Source organism: Kryptolebias marmoratus, linkage group LG9 (genome assembly GCF_001649575.2).
Source record: "Kryptolebias marmoratus isolate JLee-2015 linkage group LG9, ASM164957v2, whole genome shotgun sequence".
NCBI classification, from domain to species: Eukaryota; Metazoa; Chordata; class Actinopteri; order Cyprinodontiformes; family Rivulidae; genus Kryptolebias; species Kryptolebias marmoratus.
Genome location: NC_051438.1, coordinates 14,888,949 through 14,900,549, shown reverse-complemented (window position 1 = coordinate 14,900,549; position 11,601 = coordinate 14,888,949). Strand labels below are relative to the sequence as shown.

At 43.0% G+C, this 11,601-nt stretch overlaps 1 protein-coding gene across 1 annotated transcript in view; it reads right to left on the bottom strand.

Moving 5' to 3' along the window:
- The window catches only part of nr3c1 (nuclear receptor subfamily 3, group C, member 1 (glucocorticoid receptor)), a 23,487-nt gene extending 15,123 nt beyond the window's left edge, over positions 1 to 8,364 (bottom strand). The window contains exons 1-2 of the mRNA XM_017424158.3: positions 8,058 to 8,364; positions 4,653 to 5,833 (exon numbers count right to left, since the gene is read on the bottom strand). Coding sequence (XP_017279647.1) covers positions 4,653 to 5,833 — 1,181 coding nt within the window. The 5' untranslated portion in view covers positions 8,058 to 8,364. The remainder of the gene's footprint in view (positions 1 to 4,652; positions 5,834 to 8,057) is intronic.
- Between the last annotated feature and the right edge of the window lie 3,237 nt (positions 8,365 to 11,601).

Below are 11,601 nucleotides of genomic sequence, written 5' to 3'. Positions count from 1 at the left end.
GAGAACAATTTGCAAGCAATCCAGCTTACATCACATCTCAGCTTTAAAAGCTCAACTCCACACTCTCTATTTCTGAATTGAGGAAGCTCCTCGGATGAGAAGCGAAACGTCTTCAGCTACAGAATAGAAGTCCAGTTGTTTTTGTTTTTTAACTTTTTTTTGAATTTACCATGGCCTGGATGACTGAGAATCTACACCAGCACAAAGACCACAACTTTATTTAGCCATAACAAATGATAATAACAAGGCTGTCTCTGAAGTTGTCCTGGCAACAAGAGGTTCCAGTGCGTGTTATCAGGTGAAAGTAGACATGACATTCTGTTCACTTGAAGACAATGTTTTTTGACATTAGCAGAATGAATACCTCTGACATGGGGACCTACATCCTGCTATATTAGTTTTACTAATTGTTCACTTACAAATTACACTTTGACGTGTCGTGTGTGCGGCTTGTAAGGCGATATATATGGTGATATATTGAGAATATATGTTTTAGCGCAAGTTTCCTCTTGTGTGATATCAAAAATGACTGTGTTGCTAATAGTATGATTTTGACTGCTGTTTTAGCGTCTGCATTTAATCTACCAGGAATTTAGTTTTTTCCCAGGTGCTTCTAATGCATCACAGCCATCTCCCTCTGTCATACTGAAAACGGCAGTGAGGGAACAAGAATCTGAGGAGGTCTGTGAGTCATGGCTGAATTGAACATTAACACAACAACTAAAAGGAGGACATTAAAATGCTGCGACGTGTTTCTCAAATCGCAACAAAGCTTCAAAACGTCACAATTTCTGATCATTGTGTTCAGCCCCAATGGCTAGCAGCCTGTTAGCGCCTGAGAAAAGATGAGCAGAGATGAAAAAGATTAAGAAGAAGCACCAAAACACAAAATTAGTGACTGCAGTTTGGACGTTTTTCATTAAAAACAACCCTGCAGCAACCTGATGTGTCCCCTCAGCAGAAAACACGCATCAGAATCGCAAGAGTGTTTGCAACTACATTTGTTGGATCCGAGGGACTCGAGACGAAAATGCCACCAAGCACATTTCTCCCATGTAGCAGACCTAGCCAAGAGAAATGAGCTCTGTATTCGTGCCACCGGGGTCCCGCTGGAGAGCGCCGTCGTCGTGCCGGGCCTTCTTCACTGGCCACACGTCTGCACTGAAACCAGATGCAGTGGACAGGCTGGTTTTTCTGCCACTAAATTAGTGATGTCTTGATAAGCTGAAGTTACTAAAGCCTGCATTTGTAAAGCTGCCCGTCTTGTTCGAAACCCATTTACTGCATACTCATGCCATGATGCAGCCAACAAAGGTTATCGAGTTTAAATGGACTATTTAGTTCTGTAGTGCCAACAACAAAAGGAACTCAGCCCTTTAAACACTTGACTGAAGTTTAATATTTGAACTACAAACATTTTATCACTTCAATACCTTCAGCTCGTTTCTTACTTATGTTTAGGAGAAATGTCTATTTAAAAAGCAAGTTTAAATAGATTATTATGTTGTAAAAAATGCTTACACTCTGCAACTATATAAAATTATTATCATACACTCAACGCTTGCAAAGCTTTTTGCCTCTTTGATAAACTGTAACAATAAAACTGCACGGGTAAAGAAATGCCTTACCAAAACTAACAAAAAAAAACAAAAACAACAAAAAAAAAGTCCCCTACCACAGGCCTAATAAAAAGCTGTTACCAGGCAGATGGATTATGTTTCCTTGATCCAATGCATTGTGGGGCTATTGTGATTATTTCTATTCACTGCAACCCAGTTTCAATCAGCCCATCTCACATGGTCAAACCAGTTATCGCACGATGAGGGAGTGTATTTCCCAAAATAGTAACCAAGCTGACATTTCCCAAGGTGAATCATTCTTAATCATGTGTAAATGGTGTTATGTAACCCTAAAACTGTGTCTGCTCTGACCCAGAAGGCACGGCCATTGGAAGTGCAGGTGGTTTGATCTGATCAACCAAGCGAAGGTCACGTTTACGTGTTACGGTGGTGTCTCACTGGGCTGCGACTGCTGGGAGACTAGTCGGGACTAGTTTGTGACCGAGTGACCAATCGGCGTTTTGCACAGCCAGCCTTTGAAAATCAGGGCCTATTTTTGAGTACACGGTTCGTCTGCATTACTGGCCGTGCACGTTGTTTCGTTGTCCACCTTCGCCCACATCGTTCACACCTTGGCAGCTACCTTCACTTTTAGGATTTAGTCTGCTGAAGTACACATGAAACAAAGACCGGCAGATTCGGACCAGTTTTTAGATAATTATTATTTATCATCAGTGTGGATTTTAGACCTGGGCATTTGCCTAACAGAGTAGAGCTCCTGTGCAGAAGTCAAAATATGACTTTAAAGCTGCTGGGACGGGTTGGAGGCGACACAATCCACGTGGGTTCGAGACAAGCAGGAGATGCTCACGATGACTCTGTGACTATTTTCCCCCCGAAAAAATTGTTGTTACACGACATTTTTGAACATATTTACAACTGAAGCGACAGGACTGGACGCCTCTACGTCTCACTCGTGGACAATGAGAACCCTGCAAAAGTCACAAGACATTCTGGAGGCTCCCCTCATAAGTCCCGTTTGCCAGCTAGTCGCAGTTATGGGAAAATAGTTTGGATAACGTTAATTTGTGCAGCCACTTTAAAAGAGTCAGCAGAGTAGTTGCTGCCGGGCGCCATTTGTCCTAGTACAGTTAGCGTAGCTTCCCGCAGTAAAAACACGTCGCAGTAAAAACACGTCGCAGTAAAACTGTTTTCACACAATATTTGTCTGTAAATAATAGCTGAAGTTATCATAACATGACTGTCTTTAGTAATGACTTTGAAACTTTTGATTTATGCATAAACTTTCAGTGACAAACACAATGCTAACCGTGTTAGCTTTTTTATAACGTTTTCAATGTTAAGTTAGCATCTGCGCTAACTGTTTGGATTAATAGTTTTTTTGACATGTTATTGTGTACTCTATATTAGGCATGGAAATATATAAATCAGTGTTTATCTATGCAAAATAAGCCATAGTCAGTAAAGTTTAAAGATAATCGAAATGCAGCAATAACTTTTATAATCGTAATTGAACTGAATCGTTGAGTTGCCCAAAAGATTCCCACTCCTAGTCCCCTGAGGGGAGAAAAGCAGTAAACCCTGAGGTTATGCTGGGTCAGTGAGGTCCTCAGAGCAAATCTTTGTAGGGAGCAGCAGCAGAGCTGTTGTTTGGAAAACTGGAACAGATGACCTGATGGACACCAGCTCACAGCTGCAAAAATCACCACGACCCCGGGGCAGCGCTTCAAGCCACTAAATGTCACACAAGTTAGGCTCAAGAAGCTGCACACAAAAACAAGCTCCCTTTCATGAAAACCACAGAAATGCTGCGCTTACAACCTGATAAAAGTTTGACAGACTGAACCTCCTACACGCCCACGCAAAAATAATTTGGCCTCGCACCACATGCACAAACCTAATCCTAAGCTTAAACACACACCATGCACACCTATTCAGAACACAAAGGCAGGGCGATTAGGCACTCGTTTAAAACGGAGATGAGGTGTATCTCGTGTCTGAACCCATCTGCTTCTGGTCACCGTGCAATCGGACAAATGTCAGACGGCGGCAAAGATGGGGACCCGAGCAGCACGAGCTTGGCCGCAACCGTAGTTCTGGTTGACATGACTGACGTGCAAAATTTGGAGCTGATCACTCCGCGTCAATCACTAAACCAGACAGGCGTGAATGTGCAAAAACACACAATCACCGAGAGCGTAGAGAGGAATGTTGTTTCTGCGCGGTGCCTTACGGGGCAGCAGGCCAATGAGTCCGAGCAAAAAACTGAAATTCGAAAACTACTGACACAAGCACTGGAGCAACAACATGTTTTCTACTTTTCCTAACATAGAAAGAATTTTAATCTCCCTGCAAAGGCCTGACCTATCTGTTAGGGCCTCAGTTTGCTCGTTTTCAATTAATGAATAAAGTCTGTCTACAACTTCCTGGAGACACATCTGCTTTAAATGTAGACAGTACAGACCCCAGGTTTAAAATGGACATAAAACATTAAACAGCTGCTTTACTTATTTATTTTTTTAATAAACAGTGCCAAAAATGAACAGGAGTGTCATGACCTTTTTTTTTTAAACTTCACACAGGCAACATAAGAGCCCAAATACTTTCAGCTGTAATACTGAAACCTGTTCATGCACGAGAGGTTATGCGAAACTAAGCAATAAAAGCTGTAATAAACAATAACCAGCCAACACAATAGTTTTAATATATGACAACGCCCTTCAGAAAGCATGCAGCAAACCTGTTGAGGTATCCCATGGTGAAAGCTGTCAGTGCATAATTGTTAGGTGGATAAAAAGCCGATCGCACACATTGAAACCAAGAGAGGAAGTTATGCTCAGTCAGTCTGAATTGGACAACAAACTTCACTTCATTCATTTTATTCAAGACTATCGACTTAGCAGCTGATAAAAAACAAAATATAAGAGTCTGGTAGTCATTCGATTGCTGAAATTCTGAAAAAATAACAAAATGAGTTCAACAGAGCCACAATAGATGCCTGATGATGCAGGGGATTCAAATGGTAAATTAATTTAATGAGATAGTAATAAAATGTCAGAGTGTTTCACTCACCTGGTAAAGCTGGAGAAGGTTGGAGAGCTTGTGAAAAGCTCGCCGACCCTGTGGATTGGCGAGTTGTCGCCAACGCTCGGGCTCCTGCTCCAGGCTCCACCGATGGTCGTGACTGGGAGGTACAAGCCCGACACCGGCTTCTGATCCTTCTGCTGCAGAGCTTCGTTGTTTCTGGAGTTGATTCCGAAGTGGAAGCTCTGTCCTCCTGAAGTGCTCACCCCGCAGATGGAGATGGGGCTTGTGGCGCCCATTTGACAATACCCTCCGGACGTCTTCTCCTGCTTAATTACGCCTGGGGTGCAGAGCTGAATGAAGCCTGTGTCTTTTTCCTTTTTCACCACGGCAGGCAAAGTGGTTGGAGGGGTCGAAGAGGAGGCCGTGGACAAGCCCGAGCTGGACTCGTGTGGACTTGTCACACCGCTGCTGTCGGGGGTAACCGTGAGCGCCCCGGTGGTGTTAATGCTCTCTACCAAAGTGGGTTTTATGTCCTTCTCTAATGTCCCTCTCATGTCCCCGTCCACGAGCAAAGAATCATCAGCCAGAGTGGTCAGAAAGGCATCGTCCCCTACGTAGAAATCTGAGGGGGATCCAGTGAGGTCAAACTCTTGAAGAAGGTCCAGAGACGTGTCGTTGAACAGTTTCTGGTTCATGTCCACGTCTTTGCCGATAGAATCGAAGGCATTAACAAGATCGGTGGAGTCCTGCTCTCCTTTATCCAGGGAGAAATCCTCTGTTTTCATGGCAAATAAGTTGGGGTCTGATCCCCCGATAAGTGAATCCATGGAGGACTGGGTAATGTCTACGATACTGGCCTCCAACTGGGGCAAGCTCTGATGCCCAAAAGCATTGGAAGTTTGCGTCTGAAACTGATGTGGTTGCTGAGGCCTCTGATCTTTGGTCAGGCCCCTGGGTTCTGGGCTCTCTACCAAGGAACCAATGGTGGCAGGGGCGGAGGCTGAGGTAAGCTCATCTGGAAGGGGGCTGTTGCTGAGGCCGTTGGTCACCTGTCCTGGCTGCATTAGTGGGCTGGTTGGAAGAACGACAGACGTGGCAGAGGTGAGGGACACGGCGCTGTGAGGGGCCACTTTCAAAAGACCTCCCTCCTCGCTTTCAGTGTAGACCAGTTTGCTCAGATGGTCATTTCCTCTGTACGCAATCTTCTTCACTCCACCTTGATCCATCTTTAATGTTGGAGAGAAAACAGAGTGCAAAGAAAATGAGTTCAAACATACTGAAAGGTTTAAAACTGGATATCTGGAAAAGGCTTATTTTACTACGACATGATCCGGGTTACAATGATTTGTGGTTTGCAGATGGCACGCAATTATACTCATAGGGGCTATAATATAATGTGGCCCTGAGCATTAGGACCACCCACTTTTCCTTTTCCTGTGTCCTAGAAGTCAACCTGGTTCTATTTGTGTTGCTTATTTGGCTGTTTTTGACCCTAATAGTGACCATAGTTTTTTGTTTTTTTGCAGTGGTTTTGCTCCTTTTGAATGTGGTTACGTACACCTGCTTTTATACTGTTAGCCATTATGCATCTTTACTTGACCTGAATTTCCTGGTGTAGTACTCTTACTTTTAGTTATCACGCTCCCTGTTTTTAAAGTTAGATCTGAAATAGATTGCATCTCATCCATTTTCCCCCCCTTTGATTTACTTTCCAGCAAAGAAATTGCTCCGACCGGTCGCACGACGGCTTGGGGTCTATGGCAGACACATTTATTATATAATAGTGAAGACATCTTTCCACTCAAAATGAACATTTTAGTAATGCAGAATGTGATTTGTTCCATGCACAATCTAAACTTTAGATATGTCAAACATCATTCTACCTGTAAATCAAAATATTGCTTTCAGATTCACTGAGCTTTCAGGCCCAGATAAATGAGATATCAGTAATTATAATATGGATTAGAAACAAAATAATTACAAATATCTACAAAGTTATTTTAGGAAGAACTTGATAGGAAACCATTTTAACACAAACAAGGTAAAAATCCTGACAAACACAAATATTGCAGACTTTAATTTAGACGTCCACAATGTTCATCCTCCAGATGAAAACCCGGACATGTGGATACCTGGAGCTGAAAGCCCTACACACACACACGTGTGAATGAAAGCTCGTTGAAGTAAAGCATTTCACCTGCCAAAGTTTGAACCATCCGTTAGCACTCAGAGTATGTGTTGGGGATGATTCTCAGCTACAACTTTGCTCAATATCTTTAAAACCGGCTGAAATACGGCCCCTTTTGAGTTAGCTATGGTTGATTAGCCATGGCAGCCATGTTCAAATGGATTTACAGTAAAAGGTAATCGGCTGTAGATGAACATCCAGTGATTAAGAAATTCTTGCTGACGGACAGACAAAGCCTGCCTTTTATGGTGACAGGAAGTAAAAATCACATTATGGATAACCTGTTTTCATGTTATGATATCAGACATCAGTAATGCCAAACATCTACAAAGGTATTTCAGATATCTATTCAGGACTAAGTGAAATGAAAATCCTAACAAGTAACAACTACACTGAATGTGTCTGAAATGCTAATTTCTCCTCCTTTTATTTCAAAAGTCTACAATGTCTGCTCTAAATATAAAATATATTGTACATGTGGATACCTGGAGCTCTGGATATTAGAGTTATTTGTTTTATCTAGAAAAAACAGACCCATGGCTATTTGAAATACATCCAGTCTACAAATTACAGGTCTAAATACCCACCTACATCCAATTTATATAGATTTCTGAAACCTTTCCAGTTATGGACATCCTGAAAGACATTTTTTTTGTGTGTGTGTGTGTGCACAAGCAGTAATGTTGATTTAGATCACTAATTTCAGCTTCGGCGAGTTGTTATTTTGACCAGAAGAAATGCTATCAGTGACAGCTAGTCGAGTAATTACACAGGAGCGTGGTTTGACTGTGTGATGCAAAGGCCTGCAGATCCTGTTGGACCCCCGAGCACGCCCCAGGACCGGGTCGGTGCTCCTCCTGTGAGCCCGGTTTAACGGTTGGCCGAGCGGTGAAACACCCCCACCCTCCCCCTCCTCCCCTGCCTGCGAGCCCTGACAGTTAGCTCACCTCGGCTAGCTGACGTTAGCATGTCCAAGTTAGCGAGTGGGTCACGAGAGCGCTCTCCTGTCGCGCTCGTGCGCCGCGGGTTGGCTCGACGACACACACACACACGGCGCGGCCCGAAGCCCGAACGAAGTTCGCCGAAATCCGACGGCGAACGCCGCCGTTAGCTTCGAGCTAACGTCCCGCTGGAATGTCGTCCACACAGACGTTAGCCTGCAGGCGAACACGGTCGTTCTAAGCGCGTAACCGAGCTCTCGGCGCCCCGAGCCGCCGTGCTTTCACCCCGTGCACCGATTAGAAACCAATTCTCATATTTACCCTTGACGTAACTGGGCGCTGGTAGGTGTCCACAGGTCATCAGTCAACATTGTTTTGGTTGAAAGTGGCAGTTCACAACACGCTGACTGATTCCATTAACCTTCTCTCGTCGTATCGTCGCTGCATGGCTACATCGAACAGCAAAAACAAAACAAAACCAAAAAACAACAACAACCCACGTCGATCCGGCCGTGTTCGGTCTGTTTTCGGTTTCCCCAGTTTCAATTTTTGCAGCGAGCTTTCATGCAAAATGTCACACTGGGTACGCTCTTGCAGCTAACCTCTAGGAAAAACATACAAAATGGAGATCAAGGCAAGGCCAGCGCTGCCCTGTTTACAGCGAGCAGCTCTGCCACCTGCTGGCCGAACATGGTAACTGCAGCGGCGCTCCTCTGACAGCCTGCAGGTTTACTTGTGGTTCATTGAGGAGGAAAATGTAGAATAGGGGGCGGAATTTTCCAATACCCAGCTCCTTTAATGTGGAGCCAACTTCCAGTTTCGACTGAGGAGACAGACACCATGTATACTTGTAGAACTAGGCTTAAATCTTTTGGTTCTGTTGGACTATGGGGGACCTGAAACACTCTCTTTACTCTTGACCTCATTGTTGTCATTAGTCTTGTTTTCTTTATTATTTCTTCTCATCCTGAGCTTGGTTCTGCTGGAGGTCTCTTCCTGTTAAAGGGGAGTCATTTCTCCCACTGTCACCCATTCACCTATACTTACACCAAAGTAACAATTCATAGCGTTTATAAGTGACTAAATCTAGATTAAACTGGCCTGCACTGGACTGAGTTGTAATGGGAATTAGCTTTATTGAATTTAAATAGAAGCTGTTTTTTTATCTGTACAGATGACTTTTTTGTAAACTGATGCTATAAATGATCCAAATTAGATCGACTGATGATGATGACTTTAAAGATTCAAATTAAAAAGGAAATATAATTCCTGTAGCTGACACAAAAGCCCCAGTTAATCTGCACAATGCATCAATAATAGACAGCAAAACTAAAATTCCTTAAATGAATGCATATCACCCACAGATAATGGAGAAATAAAGCAATTTCTACAAATTAGAGCATTTAAAAACAAAACACAACAATGGTAAACGAGCACATTTTACAAAATACAACAATTTATAACAAATAAACTACAACATAGAAAATATTTCATGTATAAAACATTGTAAATCTTCTATTAAATTGTTTATTTCTAACTTTAAATTCAAGAAAAATGTCATTTTAAATATACAATCCAACGTCTTTACCTAAAGTATTGATATCTTCTTGTGTCCTATACGTAAAGCTTCATCTTGAGGTCATGTAGTGATGAAAACAGGCTTACTTGTGTATTACAGCACAACCAGTGTCCCTGTACGCATGGATGCAATGAATAATGCAGCACAGTACTAGTTAAAGTCGGGTAAAAACATTCAGACTTCAATTTAGGCTTATTTGTTTTAACTGCAGTACTAGTTTATTGCAATCTAAATAAAATAATCAATAATAAAATCCTTCTTCGTGTGTGTAAAGCAATAAAGACCCACTGGGGTTCACTGAAATGTGTCTTTTCTTGCCACTTCAGCTTTCTTGCCTCATCTACTTGAAGCACTGCCCTCTAGGGGCTCAGGAGAACACTGTGGAGGAAATGAATTGAAAATGAACACATCAGAACATATAATAACACAACGCATTTAATATTATCCTTAAAGAAAGGGAAGAAAAAAATAAGCACGTCCAAAACTGGCGCTTGTTTGCCCAAAAGCTGCAAAATCTATTGTGTTTCTCGAAAACAGGGCATTTCACACCTCTGCCTCTGTTGTGTGAAAATGCGAGTGGATGAAAAGTGAGTGGGAGAGGAGGAAATAGGACAAGGGGAGGCTGCGTGTGAAAAAAAAGGGATAATAACTCTGCAGAGAGGTTTCGGGTCTGCATGATTTGATGTTTTCAAGGCAGTGCATTATAGTTACCCAGAAGACAGGCATTCACTCACTTGACTGTAAATTCCTAAGCCACATGAGAACTGCTAAAAGCCCGGACTTGTGAATCCAGGACTTGAACGCATGCACGTTTCTTCAGATTTATTCCGCACATGGAATGTAAAACGACCGAATGCCTGTCACCCAGGCAAAACCGCAGATTATTATGCAAAAAGACAGACAGAAAAAAAAACCCTCTCAAAACCTCATGAGCTCACAGTTTGGTGTTCCTGCACATGCAGGCTTCTTACTTCACGCTCAGCTGGGAGCCATATTGTCTTACATTATTCATGCTGAAGTTGCATGAAATTCAACCTGCTTTTTTCCCCCCAAAAAAACCCCACAAAACCAACCTGGGAGTTTTGCATAAAGCAAAGACAGAAGGTGGGGAAGTTTTCTTCTAACCATAAAAGGACTGAGCTGAATGTAAAATGGGCTTTAATTTGGGCAGTAAACGTTTAAACTTAAGGGTGTGAACTTTACTTTAATGCTATGATCCCACAATCCACAAAACATCCCAATACCACTGATGGTAATGTAAGCAGCACGAGCTCACATCACAGGAGAGAGAGAAAAGAAAAAGATCAGTGAGCTTGCTGTGGCTCTAAATCCCCACTGTTTAAATCCCACTCAGTCCCCTGCGGCTGCTTAGCAACCCCTCTCCAGCACAATGTACTCTGAATTAACAGGGCGAAGCGTGACCGCTTCCTCCTCAGAACCACGAGTCGAGGGTGCTCTCCCGCCATCGGCACGGTGGCGGCAGCAATCAAGTCCCCCCGATCCATCGGGGCATGGCTTCATAAAAAAACAGACGCATGAAGACCAAACAAGCTGCTAACGGGAAGCATGGGTGGTGCAGGCTGGAGACGACAGATCCCAAACAGTGAAAGTGGCCCCCAGATTGTAGAGATCGTGAACATGTGTGTGAATGTTCTTTAGTTTTCCGTACTTCTTCAGCAGTCTGACTGCTCAATTTTAGCCATTCACGTATCGAAACCTGCAGCTCATTCAGAAAATGAAGCTTATGATGATTAGTTGTTCTAACTTTTATACTTCATAACTAATTTTCTGCTTGATTTACAAATAACTTCCCCATAGAAATACACTGAGGTCTTTTCAGTTCCTTCAGAAACGTCGTTCTCTTAAGGACGCTTCTGTTTCTGCCTTCTTATGCTGCTTTAGCTTCTGTCCAGCCTTTCCTGCTTTTAGCTGGCGTTTTGCTTCTCTTATGGTTTTGGCTCATATTTGGCTCTCATTAGCTTTCTGCCAGCGTTCTGCGTCTTTTAACTTCAACGGCTCCGTTTCGGCTTCTTTGGCAGATTCCAGCAGTCATTTACGCTTCATTTTCATACAAAATGCAATTTCTCTGGTTATGCTCTCGTTTTTGTTGCCACACATTTTTGTGCAGTTGATGACAGGCGTTGTCAGATCCTTGACTTCGGCTTCTCATTTCCTCCAAAGTGGATTTTCCTCCTTTAAGTACTTTGCCTCAGATTTGCTGCTGACTCTGTGACATATATTCACTTAGCAGGTGCTGAGCAATAAGTCTCCAACCCCCCCCCCCCC